Here is a 24,739-nt window from a genome sequence, read left to right as displayed (position 1 = left end):
TTAAATGTACAACAGTTCCAGTTCCTGCGAATATACAGAAACTTTGCACAGCCATTGAAGCGGAGTGGGACAACATTCCACAGGCCACAGCTAACAGCCTGATCAACTCTATGTGAAGGACATGTGTCTCGCTCCATGAGGCAAGTGTTGATCACACCAGATACTGACTGCTTTTCTGATTCATGCCCCTACCTTTTTTTAAGGTATTTGTGACCAACAGATGCATATCTGTATTCCCAGTCATGTGAAATCCATAGATTAGGACCTAATGAATGTGTTTCAATTGACTGATTTCCTTATATGAACTGTAACTCAGTAAAATCTTAGAAATTCTTGCATGTTGCGTTTTATATTTATGTTCAGTGTACATTGAGGAACTAGTAGAATTCTCATTGGATGTGCATTCAGAAAGTATTCAGACCCCTTGACTTTTTCCACATTTTGTTATGTTACAGCCTTATTCTAAAATGTATAAAAGTATTGTTTACCCTCTTCAATCTATACACAATACCCCATAATGACAAAGCAAAATCTGTTTTTTAGAAATGTTTAGAAATGTATTAAAAATAAATAACAGAAATACCTTATTTACATAAGTATTCAGACCCTTTGCTATGAGACTCGAATTGAGCTCAGGTGCATCCTGTTTCCATTTATCATCCTTGAGATGTTTCTACAACCTGATTGGAGTCCACCTGTGGTAAATTCAATTGATTGGACATGATTTGGAAAGGCACACACTATATAATCTATATAAGGTCCCACAGTTGACAGTGCATGTCAGAGCAAAAACCAAGCCATGAGGTCAAAGGAATTGTCCGTAGAGCTCCGAGACAGGATTGTGTCGAGGCACAGATCTGGGGAAGTTGACCAAAAAGTTTCTGCAACATTGAAGGTCCCCAAGAACACAGTGGCCTCCATCATTCTTAAATGGAAGAAGCTTGGAACCACCAAGACTCTTCCTAGAGCTGGCTACCCGGCCAAACTGAGCAATCGGGGGAGAAGGGACTTGGTCAGGAAGGTACCCAAGAACCCGATGGTCACTCTGACAGAGCTCCAGAGTTCCACTGTGGAGATGGGAGAACCTTCCAGAAGGACAACCATCTCTGCAGCACTCCACCAACCAATAAAGGCACATGACATCCCGCTTGGAGTTTGCCAAAATGCATGTAAAGGACTCTCAGACCATGAGAAACAAGATTCTCTGGTCTGATGAAACCAAGATTGAACTCTTTAGCCTGAATGCCAAGCGTCACGTCTGGAGGAAACCTGGCACCACCCCGACAGTGAAACATAGTGGTGGCAGCATCATTTTGTGGGGATGTTTTTCAGCGGCAGTGACTGGGAGACTAGTCATGATAGAGGGAAAGATGAACAGAGCAAAGCACAAAGAGATCTTTGATGAAAACCTGCTTCAGAGCACTCAGGACCTCAGATGGGGTCGAAGGTTCACCTTCCAACTGGACAATGACCCTAAGCACATAGACAAGACAATGTAGGAGTGGCTTCGGAACAAGTCTCTGAATGTCCTTGAGTGGCCCAGCCAGAGCCCGGACTTGAACCCGATCAAGCATCTCTGGAGAGACCTGAAATATGATTATTTATGAATACCTTTGAATCGAGGTCTACTTGCGGCCGGAACTGGACTAGATTGTGAAAGACTCTTAGAGGAATGCAATTGCTTGGCAGCCGCAAGGGAGATGAGCACAATATCGTTTGCAAACTGCATTAGCCCCCCCTAAATGATTAGTTCTCCAGTTTGAGTGCTAAGCAGAAGCAGGCTGTGTATGTTTTGGTTCTACAAAGCTGTGTCCATCGATAACATTCAATAATCAATTAATTGCATTCATTATTGCACCATGCAATCATTTATCAGTACTAAACATGCCCTTTTCTTCTCTATGCTGCCTGCATGCATGATCAAATTTTCTGCGTGCACATGATAGACAGTTGGAGCTGCTGAGCCGGAGGAGCATGTATTAATCCTCCTGTATAAATCATTACTGCAAGTCAAATGAATGACTAAAATTAATGAGTCACTCTGAAAAACAGATCATGACTCTCAAGTAAGTAAAAAGAGTTGTTCAAAAAGAACACATCATTCACAAACTGCACATCATTAAGGCACGTAAATTGTAGGGGGGATGGGGGTCATGACCCCCCCCCCCCCCCCCCAATATTAGAAACAGGTCAATTTGACCCCCCTTAACATCCTACCATGATTCGTTTGATTGATTGGAGAGAGAAAAAATCCCCACTGTAAAATGCCAGGAAGCTACTGGAAATATGTGGCATCGCACCGCAGTGACTCAGTTCCTCATTTTATGATTGTATCCCCCCACAGACAAATACACTTTTAGTTGCGCAGCAATGCGCACATGGCAGTAGGCCCATAGGCTTCGTACAAATGTTCCAAAATGCAATTAGCGGGAACACGCTGTTCTAAAAAGTGCACTGCACATGCAGACGGTTTCATGAGACAGAGAGGAAAATATCAGTTTAAAATTTAGAAAGAGGGGAGATCCAAAGATGCAACATACCACACTGCAGGCTTGCCTCCCACTGATGGCTTGTCTTTGAAGCTAAGCAGGGTTGGTCCTGGTCTGTCCCTGGATGGGAGATCAGAAGCTGCTGGAAATGTTGTTGTAGGGCCGGTAGGAGTCACTCTTTCCTCTGGTCAAAAAATACATATCCCAGGGCAGTGACTGGGGACATTGCCCTGTGTAAGGTGCCGTCTTTCGGGTGAGACATTAAACGGGTGTCCTGACTCTTTGTGGTCACTATGATCCTATGGCACTTATTGTAAAAGTAGGGGTGTTAACCTCCGGTGTCCTGGCTAAATTCCCAATCTGGCCCTCATACCATCATGGCCACCTAATCATCCCCAGCTTCCAATTGGCATATTCATCTCTCCCCTGTAACTATTCCCCAGTTTGTTGCTGTAAATGAGAATGTGTTCTCAGTCAACTTACCTGGTAAAATAAGGGTAAAATAAAAAAACAACTGGCATGGGTTGTTAATATGACTAGGATTGTGTCTTTGGCTGCTGGACAATGAAAAAAAGTTCATTTTAAATCCAACAGAACATGAGAGAAATGTTGGTTTCAATGGCAAAAAGGTTTGATTTTGCAACTAGGTCTGATTTTGCATAGGCTACTTTAAAACAAGTTAAGACATGACTCATAAAATTGCATAACACCTCCAGGTTTTAAACAATTAAGTTTATGATTAAATAGTTTCAAAATGCTGACTGTTTCTGCTCAGATTGCAAGGTGGGTGATGTGTACTGGCCTTTCTCCCCACTCTTGTGACCATTTGATCTGAACAAACTGTTCCTCGAGTATGTCAACAAAATCAAGCCTTTAGACGTTAATGTTAATATAATCCTACATTATATTTGTCAAACATGACTGGCGTTTAGCCTAAATTTATGTAATTAAAAGTTTGGCTACATTTTCTGGTGCCTCCCTCATATCAGCATCAATGTGTACATATATCCTAGGCTACACTTTGAAATGTAGGCTAATTATTTATGTACAGGTAGGCCTAACTGACAAAATAAAGGGAACACCAATATAGTGTCATAATAGGGCATTGGGCCACAACGAGCAGCCAGAACAGCTTCAATTTGCCTTGACATAGATTCTACAAGTGTCCGTATCTCTATTGGAGGGATTGCAACACCATTCTTCCATGAGAAATTCCATAATTTGGTGTTTTGTTGCTGGTGGTTGTCTCAGGCGCTGCTACAGAATCTCCAATAAGTGTTCAATTGGGTTGAGATCTGGTGACTGAGACGCACGCACGCCCGCCCGCCCGCATACTCGCCCTTTAAACCCCCTATGCTCCTTTGAGACCCCTGAGCTCTCTTCTTTTGCCATGGTAGACAAAATAATGGGCAACCTGGCATTTTTATATCCTACATGTACAAAACCCTAAGCATTATGGGATGTTAATTGCTTAATTAACTCAGGAACCACACTTGTGTGGAAGTACCTGCTTTCAATATACTTTGTATACCTCCTTTACGCAAGTGTTCCCTTTATTTTGTAAGTTACCTGTACATTTATGCAAAATAGACTTGAATATCATTCCAATGTTGGCCTTTTTAGAGGTGAATTTCTGGCTTAGAATTTCTGGACAGCCCCGTTTATTTATTTCAGTAGTACTCCTATTACCCTTTAAAATCACTGTGAATGACCTACTGTAGGTCCTACAGTAGACATATGTTGGCATATCAAACAAAAATAAATGAAGTATTTTATTTTGGGAAGGTTAAAATTGCATTTTGGGATGGTGATAAAAATGGTGATTGGGGTATATTGACGAAATTATCAGGACATTTTTGGATGTATTTTGCCTTCAAATTCTACAGAAACAGCTATTTAAAACAACAAATCTCACGGGGCACGCTCCAAACACCCCTGGAGGGGTTTTTGACACCCATTGACCCTGACCCCCCAATATCCAAAACAAAGTTATGCCCTTGACATCACTAGTCTAATGGGGGAATGAACGGTAGCTAACTGGGCTAGACAGGAGACTCGTTATTCATCGTTGCCTCCTATGCCCAGACAGACCTACTGATTCAGCGCCGACAGTTTTTGTAAATGTTTGTGATGTTACTAGCGTGTAGGCTAAAATGTAAACATCAAATAATATTGTTAAGAAGTTACATTATATTGCCGACCTGTAGGCCAGGCATACTAAACACCACAGCTGTTTGTGGACAGGCAACGGGATCGCGCTGGGTGGTCACGTCCACATATCCAGCAGCAGGTGCGCGCGCTTTGTAATTAGAATGTTCTATGTTTAGGTGTGTATTCTTATTTTAGTCCTCAAATTTTAATGTGATATTATATCCCCATTTATTATAATGTATTATTTATTGGCTATTGATTTTGAAACTAGTGATACGTATTGATTATTGATTGATTTATTAATATAAATTCATGAAATAGCCTACCTGTTTAGGTGCATTTTGGATTATCCCAGTGTTTGGTATGGGCTTTTATTTGGCTCCCCGAACGCATGTTCAATTGACACCCTGCGTCCTACCTGAAAGGTAAGGAGGAGCTGTAGTGTAGGCCTATTGATAGTTTTCGATGTTTATGCCATTGCTCTATGCGTCTCTGAATTTAGTCTCAATGTATTTAGAAGCAAACTATTCTATCCCATCAGTATAATGGGCGAAGCCTTTATCAGGGAGCTTCTCTCTCTGTGCCTTCAACGGATTGCTGTGGAGGAAAATGCAATGAACAACACTGAACTTGGTAAGAATGCAATCTGAATAGCCGTTGTGAACTTGTTGCAGAATGCAGGTTTTTGTTTCTGGCTCTACACTATACATTTTGGTTTTGGCCAGAGTGTCTGTTTCACAGAATTAGAAGTCCTTTCTGCAATACCATATTCCTGTTCAGATGTTTACATTCCATGGGTTTACCTGGAACTTAAATAAGTGAATGTCCAGTCAAATCCATTTTTGTGTGTACATGCTATTTAGCTTTTTTTCAGCTCGGGAAGCGTTACGGCTCCTAAAATGTGAACAGACAATGTTGAATGGTACACTACAGTATAGTCTCAGACATGTGACTTGAGAACATTTTCAAGTTGTATTCCACTAGAAGACATGTTCATGTGTGATTTGTAGTGGGATGTTATGGCCAGACTTGGCATGTACTCATTTCTTGTTATGGTATATCCTTTTTGTTCTGGCATTATATATATATATACACACGGATCAGGCAATTCTTGTTGCCTATGGTGTTCAAATTGGTATCTGACCCAAGCCTCATCACTTGTCTTCTCTTTCCGCCAGAGTTTATTGAGGTAGTGAATAACTATGATGCCACAAGGAAGAAATGGCTACATACAGAGCTGGAGCTGAAGAGGCACAAGGCGCTACTGTTGAAGTCCGACATAGCCCAGGCTGCCCTGGAGGTCAAACTAAAACACTGTCGCAACCAGGTCGATGTGGAGATTAAGAAGCGCTATAAGGCTGAGGCAGACTTTCAGTACCTGGTATGGCTCCTTTTAACCTCGTTGCACTGTCCTATTGGAACTCATGATTTACACTGTTAGAAGTCCATGTCTTTCACAATGTCATGGCCGGTGTCCTAATCATGGAAAATGTAGTAGCACCATTGTAAAGTATGTATGTATGAAGACAGGACATGTCCTCTAACTGTCTGTCATTTTGTATTCCTACACAGCAGCGGCAGATGCAACTGATGTGTGACATACTGGTCCACGACAGCAAGTCCAATGCGTGTCTGAATGACGAGCAGAGATCTCTGCTGGCCAACTTCAACCACAGGGGAGCCAACGTCACCCAGCACAAGAGCAAACGGTATCACACGTATAGCCATTACTTTTTAGATTACTTCATATTTCCTTTATTTATTTTGTTTCTTCTGCTTTCTCTTTAGATTATCTGTCATCGATGAGTCTTCATTCCTGTCTCACTCTGATATTAGTTATGATAGAACTGATGATGACATGGTAGGTGTTTGTTGGTATTTATGACTGAACATCCACATAATTAAATGTCAAAGCTGGATGTGGCTTGTCCATGTGTCACCTTTTGCCGTGAACATTTTGTTTCAATATGAACAGGACCTGGATGTGACAGCTGTGAAACCACTTAAGTCGAGAGCAAGGGAAAAAAGGGTAAGTGTGGACCTCTTGAGGTTGAAGCTGTGATTACGATGGTGCTTTGACCCATGTTCTGCACTCTTGGGCATTACCAGCGCTCCTCCATGGGACCGACTGTAGGTGCGCATGCAGGGAAGAGGGGAAGAGTAGGTGGCCGTTCAGACGATCTCCTTGAAAGAAGACCAATGGAAAAGGTACGCAAAGGCTAAATGAGTGATTTGACCAAACATTCTTTTCATAAACATAACGCTGCAACATGGAGGTTTGTGGATTTGTTAACTTTCATAATAAGAAAAATTCATTGGTTTTGGTTTCAACCACAAAAAATGGACTCTGAATTGTTCATGTTGCAAATTGATGCTTATTCCTTTGTTTAAAAATGGATGCCCTCTGGTTTTACACAATCATCTGCTAAAACGTATTTGGCTTCACAATGCAATGGCAGTCTAGTTTTCGGGAAAGTTATTTGAATCAGCTGGAGTGGAACTAAGGCCTTTTCACCGGGGAGATGGTGACTTGGTTCAGCCAGTCTATCTTAAGCCCTAAGCACAAAAATATGAAAAGGGTTTTTAGTTCAAACGTATACATTCATTTTATCAGCAGGTCATTAGAGCTTGTGTCTTTTTGAAAATAAATCATTGAACATTTTGTGGGATAGAAAGAACCTTGCTGGATTAACAGAGAATTGTTCATTTGCACCCATGATGGTTTAGAATAGAGTTAAAACATTAGCAGTTCCTGGTTAAACGTTTATTCTGCGGAATCATCTGTGTTCCTGGCCATTGGGTCCCTGGACCTACCCACTCGGCAAAAACTGGTTGAATCAACGTTGTTTCCATGTCATTTCAACCAGACATCTGTGACTGAATCCACATGGAAAACTGCTTGGATTTGAAATGGTCAACGCAAGGGAATTTCATATTTTTAACTTAAATCCAATGACATGGTGACATTTGTTTGTTGCATTCGCGTTAGTTGACAACTCGGTCAACTAGGCGTTGAACTGACGTCTGTGCCCAGTGGGTTGTCACTTGCTATTAGGTGGCTCATCCGTCAGTCTCCAGGCCCTCTGCTCGGTGTCATCCTTTCAGTGCACAGGTGGAAATGTCACCCTATTTCCTATAGTGTACTACTTCAGTATGTAAGAAATAGTGCCATTTGGGATGCAGTCTTTGTCTACCTTGGTCACATTCCTTCTTCCACATGCGCTGTAGAGACCACTTCACTCTGAGGGAACAAACAATTCAGCACTGACTAACTCCGTTAGCATGGAAAGATCAGGTTAGTTAATGAAATACGAATCGTGACAATGGCAAGTGTTTCGCACTCTTATTCAGGAAGTTGAGACTACGATTGTGACCGCGTCCGTCACAACCCCAGAGAGCGGAGGTCAAATTCACATGGTGATCGACATCACCCAGGAAACACCTGAGAAACCACCCAGGACTTACCTGAAGGAGCACCAGATTTCATCTGTTGGCGGTAAGGGAGATGTACTCCACGGTCGCTGTGGCTCAAGCGATGTTTCCCAATTCCCATTCAATAAAATTGTCAACATTTCTGTTCTTCAGAGCAAACGTCCGTGTGGACTCCCAATGATGAAACCGCTGTTGATCATGAAACTACCGTGGAGCCTGAAACTACCATGGAGCCTGACACCATGACAGAAATGGAGTCCACCACAGAGCCTAGATTTAACCAGGTGTTCACTCCCACTGTTAGCAAAACTTTGAGACACTACTTCCTGTCTAAAACGGTAAGAACTGTTTCATGGATTTCCGTCTCATGTTACACAACATATGGACTCTTGAATAGGAATTGTTAGTACTATTTAGAATGTGAATGCAACTTCTAACCATCTGGGCCCTTTTCAGGTGATTCGTCCAGAAATGTGTGTTCCATGTGGGAAGAGGATCCGGTTTGGGAAGATGGCTGTGAAGTGCAGGGACTGCCGTGTGGTAGCTCATCCCGAATGTAAACCGAAGTGCCTGGAAAGCTGCTCTGCCGCATGTGGAGCTCATGGATCTGAGGTACCTCAACTCAATATTCCCTAAGGTTCCAACCTTGCTTTGTTCTGTTTGAGATATATATATTTCTTTACATTCACTTGCAGGACACGTTAGAGAGCTTTGCCCCACCTACCCAGCCTAGGATCCCTCAGATTATTGTTCAGTGCGTGAATGAAATTGAGAAAAGAGGATTAGAGGAGGTATGTTCTCAATATGGAATACTTTCCATTCAGATGTTTTATATTTGCCTAGTTATCAACATAAGTTTGACTTCCTCCTCCCTCTGTTGCAGAAAGGCATCTACCGTGTTCCTGGGGGTGAGCGTATGGTGAAGGCGCTGAGGGAGAGATATATTAATGGGAAAAGGCCGCTCATCCTCAGTAGAGTGGGTGAGATCCACGTTGTCTGTGGACTTCTCAAGGACTTCCTGAGGAAACTGAAGGAGCCTCTCATCACCTTCAGGCTGCATAGAACCTTCATGGAGGCCTGTGGTATGTGTTCCCACACACTGTTCCAAATGGCACGCGGGCCCTGGTCAACAGTAGTACAGCAGTGCACTATATATAGGGTGCCATTTGGGACTCCTCCACTGTCACTAAGATGTCACACCACCAAATGGAAAGGACACTTGGCCTGCGTCTACAGACAGACAAATTCAGATTTTTTTTCACAAATTTTGACCAATCAGATAAGCTCTGAAAAAGAGTTGATGTGAAGAGCTGACATGATTGGTCAAAAGACCAGTTAGTGGAAAAAAATATCAGAATTGGGTTGCCTGTCTAAACGCAGCCATAGTTTTTCAAGTGGAGGGTATACAATAGTCAACCTCTCTTGCGGTGGTCTTAATTGCCTGTTGAGCAGCTGTGATTACAATTGTATTGGATTATTAACACCGAAGAGCACTAGGTTATAACCACTGTGCAGAACCAATACAGTAGTAGTCTGTCCACAAGATTTTTTTCAGACTACCTAAATGGTACCGTAGAGCTGTCATGATACAACGGGATGCATTAGTTCCGGTGCTTTGTATAAATCATGATTTCTGCAGGTGTTGGCATCTTTAAAATTTCAGAAGGGACATTTTGGCCCATAGACTTCCCCGTAACTTGAAAAGAGAGAAGGTGGAATTCTTCATTCCACGTTTTCTCTTCTCTTAACACGTATGGACCCAGAACTTAAAAGCAGGATCTGAGTGTTGAACTCAGACTTTGTGATTTGGCTTCTGGTTTTAAGCCGCACTAGAGTATCTGATCTATGTAATCTACATAAATGGAATGCATTTGGCAGTAACTCATGGATGGACTTTTAATGATCTCAATATCGCCTTGGAAAGCTTTAGGTATAAAGTGCTGGAGACATGGAATGCATTTACTTAAGCTCATCCATTTAGGGCAGATGGTTATTTCGTTGTAATTCCTGACAAACTCCCTGATGACTGTAAAAACAATCAACGCTCAATATTTCTCCCAGACCAGTTTGTCTACTTTCAGCATATTCACTTCAATCTTGTATATGATCTTGAGTGAAGGGTAAGTGGTAATTTGCACCGTGCCGGGAATTATCCAATCTAAATCAGTCTTTCTCGCTGCCTCTTAGAAAAGCCGATTTGACTTTAGGACATAGCACCTCTCTTTTGTCAATTGCGTTGACGTCTGAGGGAGCTGAGGGTTGCTTTGTCTAACTTCCTTGGCAGCCAATAATAGATATATGCTAATGCTACAGAGAACTATAATTTCTACACTCTCCAGAGGCCTTCTCGGTCATAATGAAGTGAGCGAATCAACTGAAAGATTACAATCTGCTGAGTGAGTATAGATTTGAGGTGTACTGTATCTCTCAGCATTGTTACGATGTTCTCTATGCTATGGTGTCCCAAGGGCCTCGCTGATGGGATGTGTATCAATTACAGAGATTCCAGATGATGACAACAGCGCAGCAATAATGTACCGGGCCATAGGGGATCTACCTAAGCCCAACAGAGACACACTGGCTTTCCTCATGCTTCATCTGCAGAGGTAACGCCTATGGGTGATGGGATACCTCTGGCTTTAGTGATTGGTTTCTCGCCATGATCGGGCACTGATTTGTGACATTGAACCATTTTCTCAACTTGCAGTTCCATAAATGTCGAGTTCCATAACGTGTCACGATAATTGTAGTTAAGCAAAATTGGACCACTCAGGTGCAGTTTATTGCATGAGTAAACAGGAAGTCTATATTCAATAAGAGGTTGTCTTAATAAAAAATACTGCACACTGCCTTCCCCTCTCACTGTAGAGTCATGCAGAGCCCCCTCTGTCAGATGGACAAGAACAATTTGTCCAGAGTGTTTGGACCAACCATTGTTGGACATGGAATGGCAGAGCCCTCCCCGATGACCATTATGAGGGACACAAACATTCAGCCAATGGTGGGCACTGTCTTGTGCATGAATGTAATGCAATTGAGGTCACTATTCCAGTATTTAGCAGTGTTCCTGAAGTGCCACAGTATTTCCAATGATTCGGTGCTGAAACACTTGCACTGTCAATGTCACCCATAGAGATGGTAATACAATTTGAATTTGGCGTGATGCCTCTGTATTTGTGAAACCGGTTTGTTGATTTAATCTTTCTCAGGTCATAGGCAGAATGCTGTCGTTCCCTGCTGAGTACTGGAAACGCCTCATCATGGTGGCGAGGGACCAAGTTATATCATCAGTTGTCGACGCCAACATCAATAGCGAGAGCCACAGTACAGACAGAGGTAAACGCACAACTTGTCAGCAACACTAAGCTGCTGTGCTGTTACATTTTTCCATCAATGGTGACTCAACAGCCCTCACCCAAATGTCACCGGAGTTACTTGTGTACATGATGCTGGACTATGACAAATGCTAAATCATCATGGTGCCTCTAACATGCATCTCCCATCTCTTCAGATCGTCTGTTTAAACCGCTGACTTCCCCAGAGCTGAGTAAATACCCCAAGACTCCAACCAGTGGTTCCCTGAAGGGCAGAATGAAGAATGCCTTCAACAATACGTAAGACCCCTTGATTTTTTTCTTAAATTAAAACATTTTTGTAATTTGCTCAAGTGGTTTTGTGGATGGTATGACAATGATTTGCTAGCTCTTCTCATTGTTACAAGAACCAATCTTGTCACTTGTGGTGGGTTTTGTTTTTTTCAGTAACAGGGCAAAGACTGACCCGGGCAAAAATAAGTTCTTCACATCCCCCAACTGATATCATTGGCTTCCAGACTTTAAGTTGGATTAGTTCTGTGGCATAGACTGTTGGTATATTCATGAGTAACTAAAGCACTTCACATTTGGCTATCTTTTCAGTGTAAAAATGTTTCGGATCATAACATGGAGTATAAGGGTTAGAACGGTGTACATTTTAGGAACCACACTAATGCATGAGAAACTTTAAATAAACTACGTTATGAAACTGTTGTAATACTGTTTCTAAATGGAGAGATCTGTGAAATGAGACTTCTGCATGAACGTGACAATCAACACCTTTTCTCCTATACTTGGCACAGACTGTTGCAATTTAGTTACAAATGGTGGTTTTGTATTAACCAGGAACGCTTGATTTTGAAGCAAATTAGGCATGCAGCAACAATTTTATACTGGGTAACAATTTCCCATTTGTCACATGTACAGAATCAAAGGCAACTCATTAAAGTAAATCTCTCCTACAGCCCCAAATCTTTAGGTTCCCTGCCATGTTAAAATTGAAGGCAAACATTTCTTGATTGCAATTGGTACATTCATTTTTGGACAAACACTAGCCTCAAGGTTAAACTGTTTCTCATGGTTGGTCAGTCCTTGCATCCCTAGCGTTGTCTATTTGAAGTGGTACAGTTCAACAGCCCCATCCCTCAGCTATTTACCAAAACAGGCAGGGTTGCCGCTTTGTTATTTCGAACTGCTGCTTGCCCCTTTAACCAAAATAAACGAGTCATTTCTTTCAAAGAAGAATGTAAACGCTTGCAATTAATGGTCATGTTTTAATCAAAGCACATGTAAAAAGGCCCCCAAATTACCCCTCACAATTAAACAAACCAATTCCTTTCATTTTGCAATCTGACTAAATCAGCTGCAGACTTTCTCACTTTTTTTCAAGATTACATTTCAGTAACTAGGTTGGCACCAACAAATGGTAAGTAATGCTAGCAAACCCTATGCCAAAATAACCATCGTTTTAATTTCCCTTACATGGTAGAGCTAATCATAGGGATAGTGCAGAAATGTAAAACTAGAATCCTTAGTTGCTACATCCATTTGACTTAATTGTGTGCACACACCCATTTTGATTCTTGAAGATTAACTTATGCATGTGCTTAGTTCAACTGTCGTACCCCATCAGAACCCCAAATAAAAGTGTTTAAACACTGTCTAGCCTCAACATGGTTGCATCCATAGCTCTAAAATTGAGTGGTTACATTTCTCCAGGCTCATTCCTCAGCTTTTTACCGAAACACAGGCGGGTGTCCGCTTTGTTAGTGTTAGGTTACGGGATGACATTCATGTTGAGGTAAATAACCAACCCACTATCATCCTCCAAACCATCTCATAACATCCGTTAATTCATAAAGGCTAAAACCTACAATCTTTCCAAACACCTAGTGTCATCTTATATACAATAACCCAGAGGCAGTGACATTGTTCTTCAAGCTACAATCCTTAATTAGTTTGACACTAAATGAACGCAGCAAATCTACAGTATAATTTGGTTTTTGAAGCTCCTGTTGAGGTCTTTGTGTGGCAGAACAATTGAGTTGAGTATGATCACCTCAGATGGGATAGTTACATTACAACCTGGGGAAAAGAGCAATATTAAAACTGTCAACTGGAAATCAGCCAATCCTGTCATTCACACACTAAATATTGAAAAGGCGTGGACGACAGAGAAACAAAATGGTGCAGTTTGAGGCCATGTGGCAGAAAGTGATGAGTGGGTCTGGGCAGGTGACGTATGTCGTTTAACTTTTGTATACAATTATTTCACATGATCTAAACACGTATCCAATATCTTTTTCACTAACGTTGGACTGTGCTAGCTCTATTGTAGTCCTTTCCAGCACGGTTTCAGAAACTATGGTGTATGCGTAACCAAGCCAGCACAGCTCAACTCGGTGTTAAAAGTATTTGAAACTTACCAAGAATGGTGATTGATGGTGTGAGTTTTCCATCTCTGAAGAGTGTTTCACTGTCTATTTTTGCATAGGGGTCATTTGGATTTGGGTCACTGGGAGTTCCTTCAACTCTGGCCCACTTGCCAATAGTGCTGTCCCACCCGACTATACAGTTCAACACACAACTGTGATCCTAAAAGAACCATATGACAATGGAATTGGGTCACTCAATTATCAATCCTACTTTAAAACACGTGGACATGATCATAGCTCACATTTGTATATTTATCATGGGAAGAGCCAGTTAAGCATTTATTTTTCGCCTGGGGAACTGGCAAATTTAAACAATGACATTTGCCACTGGTAACTGCTTGCCTGTAGGGTAGCCCCGTGGAGGATGATGGACTCTCTCACACGCACCCCAGCCCCGATGGTCACTCCTGTGCCTATGGAGACGTTGGGACCTAACTATAGAAAAACATTATTAGGAAAATGTTTTTGTTGTCTTGTGCTGTGTAAGTAATACCGAGGAAGAAGCACTTACCACCGCCGTAGTGTCAATGTTGGCTGTTGGGTGAATGTAAACATTTCCTGGGACACAAAACCAAATCACTGGTGTGTAAACAAACCAGAAATTGCAAAGCTAACAAAAGTACTGGATTAGTTTACCACTTATTCTAGGCCCTCCATCCTCAGTTGTAGCCAGTCTTTCAGGATGTGTTTTATGGTACTGGTTAAGGTACAACCGACTGGCGTATATTGCAGACCTGTTAACAAAAATGAGACGAAGGAGATTCATGACCGTACACTACGTCTTCAGGTTTCACTGACTACACAAGTTTCACAGATGGAGACGACTTACTCACCCTGCAGATTTGATCTGGCTCCAGAAGGCAGGTGTTTTGTAGACATAGAGCTTGCCCAGCCCAGCCAGGGCTGTGAAAATGTCCTGTTCTAACCGAATGGCCTCAGCCCGATGCCAGCCGTTGCCATTGGTCTGCTCATCTCTGAGGAAGAGATCAATGTATGAGACTATTTTGTTGTAAAAAGTGTTTACCAAAGGTAGATCACAACTATTTCTGATTAAATTTTGAAAGGCAACAAGACAGTTTGAAGGGCTGTAAACAAGAGTAGAGGATTCACCAAGTGCTTAAGGATACATGGAGTGTTAAGTTGACAAGCACAGTAGTATTAAAATGGATTGTGACAGGAACATTTGACAGAAGAGGCAACATGTTTGACTTGAGTAATGGTACACATACTCAAAGAATCTTAATATACAAATATCACAACCCCTTTGAATGTGTCCAAATGTTATTGAAATGATTGTACATGTGATTAATAACCAATTGTATAAATCTATGCCAACTTATATTGAAAAGTGATGAGGATGTGCAGTGTGTGGAAAGTTTGACAAAACAAGCAATGTAGAGTATAGATAATCATTGTGAAATATATTTTCAATAACCAAAAATAATGTTTGAAGCTGGTGTACAAAACACTTAAACACAGGAGGCATAGAAATAGTGCACATAGAACATCTACCGCTTCTTAGACTTGCTTTCCATGAGGATGACAGATCTATAAAACTCATAATTCTGTGAATTGTCAGGTCGCCCAAAAAGTGCTATATTGCAGCTTTAAGAATGATCTACTGTATCACCCCATGTGCTGGTATTGACTCCATGAAGAAACACACTTTCTAGATACATATTTTTGTGTGACGTATTTTACTAATGCCCAGCTCTACAACCACACTGTGCAGCCTAGCTGTACCGACTTACCCCTCATATGGATATCTGGTGATGGGAAACGGAATGATGGCAGGAAAGGGGAAAGGGAAAATAAAGACATGAGGACAACCAAGGATAGGAATTGATTAAATGCACATGCACCACTCCCACGCATAGAGATCCTATTAAGATCCTAGGATCTCTATGCTCCCGCGATAGGGTCCCCGAGGGATCCCTCCCACTCACAACAGCATGTCCTGCTGGTTCTTCTGGAAGACTGCCCCAATGTGTTGGAAGATCTCTGGGGTAAACAGGTAGATTCCACAGTTGATGATGTCACTAACAAAAGTGCTAGGCTTCTCCACATAATGTAAAACCTGAAATAAGAGCAGGAGATTACTTTCTGAATCAAGTAAGAACTGTCAAATGTTCGTATAAGAGCAGGAGATTACTTTCTGAATCAAGTAAGAACTGTCAAATGTTTGTAGAAAAGCATGTAAAAGCACCAACATGAAGTGGATGGCAAGTAATCTAGCAGTTAAGAGCGTAGGGCCAGTAACCAAAAGGTTGCTGGTTGAAATCCCCGAGCCAACTAGAGGAAAAATCTGTCGAAGTGCCCTTGACACGTAACCCTAATTGTTCTGGATAAGTATGTCTGGTAAATGACAAAAATGTCAAATAAAAAGGTAAGTCTACTTTAGAAAAAATGGAGGCAGACATTTTTCAACCATTTTCCATCCTAAAAATTACAAATAAGCAAAGGCTTTGATTTTAGGTCAAATAGATGGATAAGGGGTCATAGAAAACATCTAGGAGAAAAAGTCTGAAGGTATTCACATCAAAACACAATCATGAAGTAAAGACCCCTGCCAACTAATATCAACACATGTTTAGTTTTGTTAGAATTTGCTCTGCCTTCTGTAAGTTTAAGAAACATTGCCTTAAAATTCTGTTACCAAAAACCCATATCTTTAAGATATTTTCACATTTCTCTCCCTAATGAAAGTTCAGAAGGTAGACCTATCAATTAGTTAGTGTTTGTAATGATATCAATTTTGTTTATGAATTATTACGTGATTAACTCAATTCCGTTACCAAACCAGTAACAGAATTTCTGGAGAGAGCAAGAGGACAAGTACATTAGTGTCTAGTTTAAGAAACAGACGCCTCAAGTCCTCAACCGGCAGCTTCATTAAATAGTACCCGCAAAACACTAATCTCAACATCAACAGTGAAGAGGCGACTCCGGGATGCTGGCCTTCTAGGCAGAGTTCCTCTGTCTGTGTTCTTTTGCCCATCTTTTCTTTTTTATTGGCCAGTCTGAGATGGCTTTTTCTTTGCAACTCTGCTTAGAAGTCCAGCATCCCGGAGTCGCCTCTTCACTGTTGACGTTGAGACTGGTGTTTTGCGGGTACTATTTAATGAAGCTGCCAGTTGAGGACTTGTGAGGCGTCTGTTTCTCAAACTAGACACTCTAATGTACTACTCCCACTCTTTTTATTCTGGTTAGAGCCAGTTTGCGCTGTTCTGTGAAGGGAGTAGTACGAGATCTTCAGTTTCTTGGCATTTTCTCGCATGGAATAGCATTCATTTCTCAGAACAAGAATAGACTGATGAGTTTCAGGAGAAAGTTATTTTGTTTCTGGCCATTGAGCCTGTAATCGAACCCACAAATGCTGATGCTCCAGATACTCAACTAGTCTAAAGGCCAGTTTTATTGCTTCTTAAATCAGAACAGTTTTCAGCTGTGCTAACATAATTGCAAAAGGGTTTTCTAATGATCAATTAGCCTTTTAAAATGATAAACTTGGATTAGCTAACACAACGTGCCATTGGAACACAGGAGTGATGGTTGCTGATAATGGGCCTCTGTATATATTCCATAAAAATACATTTTTTTTATTTTTTTTTAATCTGCCGTTTCCAGCTACAATAGTCATTTACAACATTAACAATGTCTACACTGTATTTCTGATCAATTTGATGCTATTTTAATGGGAAAAATAAATAAATTCTAAGTGACCCCAAACTTTTGAACGGTAGTGTGTATATAAATTAAAATTAATTGGTAACAGAATTTCTGCAATTGAATTGGCTACAATGGGAAATCATAGTAGTCACAGACCAGTTGGGTTCACAAGTTGGGACAGCCCAGTACAGTAAAGAAAAGTATAGTAGAGTTCAGTACAATACACAGTAGAGCACACTAATGTACTGTATTTTAAAGTACTCTACTGAACTACAGTGTACAAAACATTAGGAACACCCTCCTAATATTGAGTTGCACCCCCGTTTGCCCTCAGAACAGCCTCAAGTCATCGGGGCATGAACTCTACAAGGTGTCGAAAGTGTTCAACAGGGATGCTGGCTCATGTTAACTAATGCTTCCCACAGTTGTGTCAAGCTGGCTGGATGTCCTTTGGGTGGTGGACCATTCTTGATACACACAGGAAACTGTTGAGCGTGAAAAACCTAGCAGCGTTGCAGTTCTTGACACACACAAAACGATGCGCCTGGCACTTACTACCATACCCCGTTCAAAGGCACTTAATATTTTGTCTTGGCCATTCACCCTCCATTCACCCTCCGAATGGCACACATAAACGATCAATTGTCTCAAGGCTTAAAAGTCCTTCTTCAACATGTCTTCTCCCCTTCATCTACACTTATTGAAGTGTATTTAACAAGTGAGATCAATAAGGGATCATAGCTTTCACCCGGTCAGTCTAATGTTCCTAATATTTTGTTCATCAGTGTATATTTTACTGAACTGTACTGAATTCTACTCACTTTGATGTCCAAACTTGTGAAACATAGATGTCTATAATTGGTTCAGATTTCGCCAGTTTGAAGGCAGAGCTCATTAAAAGAATAACCAGTGTGTTGAATAATACCCAAATATGCTAAGGGGATATTGCCTATTTAAACCTTTGTGTACCTATTTAGGATACATCACCATGACATTCATATCCTTAATTATGCATTTCTGTGTAGTAAAGATCAAGGACCCATGATAAAATTCTGTTACCGGGTGTAAATCCACTTCACTTACTGTAGTTCAATAACAAAATAGATTTTTTTCCAAAGTCAACGTATCATGTCATAGCTGACACCCCATTCTTTATGCAGACTTTGTTGAATCTAAATTTGGAGCAGATGTGAGTTTTGAAGACATGGCAATTTTACAGAAATTCCGTTACCTAACTTTGCATCTGCAAAATGTCCAGTGTAAATTGTTAAAAGTAGTCCTTGTGCATAGAGTTGTATGGTTTGTTAAACTTTGAAATCAATGGTTTTTGTTTGGCATACATAAAGTGAAAGATTGAGTCTCAGCTCAAATTCTGTTACTGTGGAATTGCCCATGAGTAAAATGTGCTGCATCACCTCATTTGTTTGCTGGTTTTCCACAATACAGCCATAATTCATGGACTGCTTTCTGTTTGCCTGCAAAACAAAGAAACAAATTAAAGTCAAAGGAATTATACCCCAATGTCCCCATCAAACATACTCCCAACAGTTCATTGGCCAACTTTCCCTGTATTGGGCCATAGAAATCATGGATGTCTCCTCACAGTTGTCCCCAGGATGACGAAACTGCTTGGCTCTCCGTGTTCTTTCTGGAAGTTGAGCATCTCTGGTAGAGGAAACTCAGAGCACACGTCAGCATTCATGATGAAGAATGCCTCTGGGCCACCAGATAGAATCTGATCTCTGAAGTGGTAGATTCCACCCCCAGTGCCCAAAGCAGCATACTCCTGCAAATACCTACAGAGGTTCAACGAGTGTATCAATGATCCATCCATTCTGAATGTGTTCTATGTTCTTTTTAGGACATTTCTGTAATATCCTCTTGTTTACCTGATTGAGATTTTGAATTCCTGCTGTGCGGTACACATGAATCTGGTAAGTTCTTCATTTGGCTGGTAAAAGCCAATAAGCAAAATCTCCTTCATATTTGGCACCTATGGGGAAAATTAAAAACATGTTTCTTTCTACCAATGAAGATGTAGAAATTGATCATTTTATCAGTGCTAACTGACCTTGGCACATGCTTCAATGTGATGCTGTAGCATGGGCACACCAGCAACTGGAAACAAGGGTTTTGGGACCTCAAATGACAACGGTCGAAACCGTGTCCCTGTATGACAATGAAAGTCACCTGCTCAGTTGATCACATAACATTTTCAGAAGTTACCTTAGGAAAAGGAAAAACGTATTATTCCATTCTAGATTCTGATGTAGTAAAAAGCACTCCAACCTATTATATTCTACGGAGTTGAACGCACCCAACTCGTTCAATTAATGCCAATGCAAGTACTGGTAGCTAGCACAGAATGTTTATGCCAGGCTATCAACTATCTTGATGGTAAGCTGTCAGCCCATGCAATCGTTTGTTTGCTTGCTTTTTCGACAAAATGCTTATTGCTAGAATGTTTAGATATGCAAACTGCACCTGAGGTTTTCCATGATCACTCCACGTCATTCATTACAACTAGCTAGCTAACGTTAGCCCTTTAGAGCAAGGCTGGCTAGCTAGCTAACGTTAGCAAGATACATGGCTATATAGCAGTACTGGAGAATGAACATGTAGGCATTTGTAAAATAGTGATTTATTTAACACGTACCTTTCTGCGGGCCTCCAATGAGAATCACAGCCTTCAGCATTTTGAATGTGTAGGTAGCTGTCTAACCTGGATCAAATATACTCTTCCTGAGTTGTTTGTTATGCTCAATACGTCACCGCGTAAAACTGATGATTATGGGAATTTGAGTTATTTTGTGTGACAGAAAGAGAATCTTATACCTCAGTCATAGAACAACAAGCCAGATATTTCAACGGATGTATAAATGTGAAGCATCCGGTTGTCGTTTCCACTTCCTACCAAATATGGCGAGGAGAGGAAGCCCAGTGGCCGGCAGTGGGAGAAGATGGAGAGGGATGGATTTTGGCCGACATTCTGCTAATTTTCTAACCATGAAGCTTTTGATCTCCATGCCTGCCAACAAACAGAGAGGAATGCGTTTTTGTAGACTTTACCCTTCGTCAAAGTTTCCCAAAATTGTGTTGTTCAGGAGCACTTCAAAGAGCAGGTATTCCCTAACGGAAATATGCAAATAATTGCTAGAACGAGCCCATTGGTTCTCCCTAGCTTCTGCTTGGCTCTGCCCACTGTGAGTCATTTGCTACTATTCAAAACGACAGGTGCTTCTCTATCTTGCATTAGTTATAAAAATGTGCCACCGTAGCGTGAATTAATCGGGCTGAATGGGTTGTGACTGGATAGAGTACAGCTACGACCGGAAGTGACTTTTCGTAGCAGGTTAACAGAAAATGTTAGGTAACCCTAACCCTTTTTCTAACCTTAGCCTAATTATCCTAAACTGCTACGTTATTTATTCTAACCCGCTGCGTAAGACATCCATGTTCACGGGTTTCCCTCCAAATTGTGTTACTTTGAAAACAATGCTAGTGAAAATGTATTGGTCACAGGTGGTGGGTTTTTGAGCTACTTCTAAATTGCACTGCAATTGGCATTTCTATAAAAATAAAAATAAGTGTTTTCTTTATTTTTTACTATTTTCTACATTGTAGAATAATAGTGAAGACATCAACACTATGAAATAACATATATGGAATCATGTAGTAACCAAAAAAGTGTTAAACAAATCTAAATATATTTTATATTCTTCAAAGTAGCCACCCTTTGCCTTGATGACAGCTTTGCACACTCTTGGCCTTCTCTCAACCAGCTTCATGAGGGGCGCTTTTCCAACATTCTTGAAGGAGTTCCCACATATGCTGAGCATTTGTTGGCTGCTTTTCCTTCACTCTGCAGTCCAACTCATCCCAAACCATCTCAATTGGGTTGAGGTCTAGTAATTGTGGAGGCCAGGTCATCTGATGCAGCACTCCATCATTATCCTTCTTGGTCGAATAGCATTTACACCGCCTGGGGGTGTTTTGGGTCATTGTCCTGGTGAAAAACAAATGATAGTCCCACTAAGTGCAAACCAGATGGGATGGCGTAACGCTGCAGAATGCTGTGGTAGCCATAATGGTTAAGTTTACCTTGAATTGTAAATAAATAAAAACCCCACACCATCACACCTCCTCCTCCATGCTTCACGGTGGGAACCACACATGCGGAGATCATCAGTTCACCTACTCTGCGTCTCACAAAGACACAGCGGTTGAACCAAAAACCTCACATTTGGACTCCACAGACCAAAGGACAGATTTCCACCGGTCTAATGTCATTGCTCTTGTTTCTTGGCCCAAGCAAGTCTCTTCTTATTATTGGTGTCCTTTAGTAGTGGTTTCTTTGCAGAAGTTCGACCATGAATTGCTGCAAAGTCTCCTCTGAACAGTTGATGTTGAGATGTGTCTGTTACAATGAACTCTGAAGCATTTATTTTGGCTGCAATTTATGAGGCTGGTAACTCTAATGAACTGATCATCTACAGCAAAGGTAACTCTGGGTCTTCCTTTCCTGTGGCGGTCCTCTTGAGAGCCAGTTTCATCATAGCGTTTGATGATTTTTGCGACTGCACTTGAAGAATGTTTCAACGTTCTTAAAATTTTACCCACCTTAAAGTAATGTACTGTCGTTTCTCTTTGCTTATTTGAGCTGTTCTTGCCATAATATGGACTTGGTTTTTTACCAAATAGGGCTATCTTCTGTATACCACCTCTACCTTCTCACAACAAAACTGATTGGCTCAAACGCATTAAGAAGGAAAGAAATTCCACAAATTAACTTTTAACAAGGCACACCTGTTAATTGAAATGCATTCCAGGTGACTACCTCATGAAGCTGGTTGAGAGAATGCCAAGAGTGCAAAGCTGTCATCATATATTTTTGATTTGTTTAACACTTTTCTGATTACTACATGATTCCAAATGTGTTATTTCATAGTTTTGATGTCTAAACTATTATTCTACAATGTAGAAAATAGTCAAAATATAGAAAAACCCTTGAATAAGTAGGTGTGTCCTAACTTTGACTGGTACTGTATATATACAGCTCTGGAAAAAATTAAGAGACCACTGCAAAATTATCAGTTTCTCTGGTTCTACTATTTATAGGTATGTGTTTGGGTAAAATGAACATTTTTGTTTCTATAAACTACTGACAACATTTCTCCCAAATTCCTAATAAAAATATTGTCATTTAGAGCATGTATTTGCAGAAAATGACATCTGGTCAAAATAACAAAAAATTATGCAGTGTTGTCAGACCTCAAATAATGCAAAGAAAATAAGTTAATATTCATTTTTAAACAAACCAATACTAATGTTTTAGTTCAGAAATCAATATTTGGTGGAATAACCCTGATTTTCAATCACAGCTTTCATGCGTCTTGGCATGTTCTCCACCAGTCTTTCACATTGATGTTGGGTGACTTTATAACACTCCTGGCGCAAAAATCCAAGCAGCTCGGCTTTATTTGATGGCTTGTGACCATCCATCTTCCTCTTGATCACATTCCAGAGGTTTTCAGTGGGGTTCAGGTCTGGAGATTGGGCTGGCCATGACAGGGTCTTGATCTGGTGGTCCTCCATCCACTCCTTGATTGACCTGGCTGTGTGGCATGGAGCATTGTCCTCCTGGAAAAACCAATCCTTGGAGTTGAGGAACATTGTCAGAGCAGAAGGAAGCAAGTTTTCTTCCAGGACAACCTTGTACGTGGCTTGATTCATGCGTCCTTCACAAAGACAAATCTGCCCGATTCCAGCCTTGCTGAAGCACCCCCCGGTCATCACCGATCCTCCACCAAATGTCACAGTGGGTGCGAGACACTGTGGCTTGTAGGCCTCTCCAGGTCTCGCACCCACTGTGAAATTTGGTGGAGGATCGGTGATGATCTGGGGGTGCTTCAGCAAGGCTGGAGTCAGGCAGATTTTTCCAGAGCTCTATATGGCACATAATAACGGCACAATTGCCAAAAAATTGCCTAACATTCTGTTCTTTATATTCTTTCAAGTGTTGCTTGCACAGAGATTTCGAGATCCTCTGTCCAACTTGTATCACTCAAACTCTCCTGTTGGATTTATCTGTAGTTATGCAAATGCAAAAACAGGATTTATTTACAATTATAAACTTGGTGGTTTGAGCCCTGAATGCTGATTGGTTGAAAGCCATGGTATATCAGACGTGTACCATGGGAATGACAAAAACATACTTTTTACTGTTCTAATTACATTGATAACCAGTTTATAATAGCAATAAGGCACCTCAGGGGTTTGTGGTATATGTCCAATATACCACAGCTAAGTGTTGTTCTTGGTGGTATATGTCCAATATACCACGGCTAAGGGCTATGCCCTAAGAACAGCCCTTAGCCGTGGTATATTGGACATATATGGCTCACATCAACACCATTATCCCAGAAACCCTAGACCCACTCCAATTTGCATACCACCCCAACAGATCCACAGATGATGCGATCTCTATTGCACTCCACACTGCCCTTTCCCACCTGTACAAAAGGAACACTTATGTGAGAATGCTATTCATTGACTACAGCCCAGCGTTCAACACCATAGTACCCTCAAAGCTCATCACTAAGCTAAGGATCCTGGGACTAAACACATCCCTCTGCAACTGGATCCTGGACTTCCTGACGGGCCGCCCCCAGGTGGTGAGGGTAGGTAGCAACACATCTGCCACGCTGATCCTCAACACTGGAGCTCCACAGGGGTGCGTGCTCAGTCCCCTCCTGTACTCCCTGTTCACCCACGACTGCATGGCCAGGCACGACTCCAACGCCATCATTAAGTTTGCAGACGACACAACAGTGGTAGGCCGGATCACCGACAACGACGAGACAGCCTATAGGGAGGAGGTCAGAGACCTGGCCGGGTAGTGCCAGAATAACAACCTATCCCTCGACCTAACCAAGACTAAGGAGATGATTGTGGACTACAGGAAAAGGAGGACCGAACATGCCCCCATTCTCATCAACGGGGCTGTAGTGGAGCAGGTTGAGAGATTCAAGTTCCTTGGTGTCCACATCAACAACAAACTAGAATGGTCCAAACACACCAAGACAGTCATGAAGAGGGCAGGACAAAGCCTATTCCCCCTCAGGAAACTAAAAAGATTTGGCATGGGTCCTGAGATCCTCAAAAGGTTCTACAGCTGCAACATCGAGAGCATCCTGACTGGTTGCATCACTGCCTGGTACGGCAATTGCTCGGCCTCTGACCTCAAGGC

General features: G+C 41.4%; 2 protein-coding genes across 3 annotated transcripts; one reads left to right on the top strand and one right to left on the bottom strand.

Annotated features, from left to right (window-relative positions):
• The first annotated feature begins 5,185 nt into the window (after positions 1–5,185).
• si:ch1073-416j23.1 (rac GTPase-activating protein 1) lies at positions 5,186–11,888 on the top strand. Its single transcript, XM_039006228.1, has 17 exons — positions 5,186–5,273; positions 5,819–6,021; positions 6,213–6,349; positions 6,429–6,501; positions 6,616–6,669; positions 6,750–6,848; positions 7,992–8,136; positions 8,226–8,263; positions 8,306–8,410; positions 8,529–8,684; positions 8,768–8,863; positions 8,956–9,154; positions 10,573–10,678; positions 10,941–11,073; positions 11,282–11,408; positions 11,584–11,686; positions 11,834–11,888. Exons 1-17 carry the CDS (start codon positions 5,186–5,188, stop codon positions 11,886–11,888), a joined length of 1,917 nt encoding a protein of 638 aa, XP_038862156.1.
• A 747-nt stretch (positions 11,889–12,635) lies between these two features.
• Positions 12,636–20,287, bottom strand: LOC120058219 (mannose-1-phosphate guanyltransferase alpha-A-like). Of its 2 annotated transcripts, none has more exons than XM_039006713.1 (12): positions 20,147–20,287; positions 19,562–19,659; positions 19,380–19,483; positions 19,094–19,286; positions 18,906–18,965; positions 15,768–15,898; positions 14,655–14,795; positions 14,458–14,555; positions 14,333–14,379; positions 14,164–14,256; positions 13,813–13,981; positions 12,636–13,471 (listed from the first exon to the last, which is right to left on the bottom strand). In XM_039006713.1, exons 1-12 carry the CDS (start codon positions 20,184–20,186, stop codon positions 13,371–13,373), a joined length of 1,275 nt encoding a protein of 424 aa, XP_038862641.1. In that variant the 5' UTR covers positions 20,187–20,287; the 3' UTR covers positions 12,636–13,370. The 2 variants fall into 2 exon arrangements, with proteins under 2 accessions (XP_038862641.1, XP_038862642.1); XM_039006714.1 differs by having other exon boundaries at positions 19,562–19,716; positions 20,147–20,258.
• Between the last annotated feature and the right edge of the window lie 4,452 nt (positions 20,288–24,739).

The sequence above is a fragment of the Salvelinus namaycush genome, chromosome 13 (assembly GCF_016432855.1).
Source record: "Salvelinus namaycush isolate Seneca chromosome 13, SaNama_1.0, whole genome shotgun sequence".
Lineage (NCBI taxonomy): Eukaryota > Metazoa > Chordata > Actinopteri > Salmoniformes > Salmonidae > Salvelinus > Salvelinus namaycush.
This window is presented reverse-complemented; position numbering and strand designations above follow the sequence as displayed.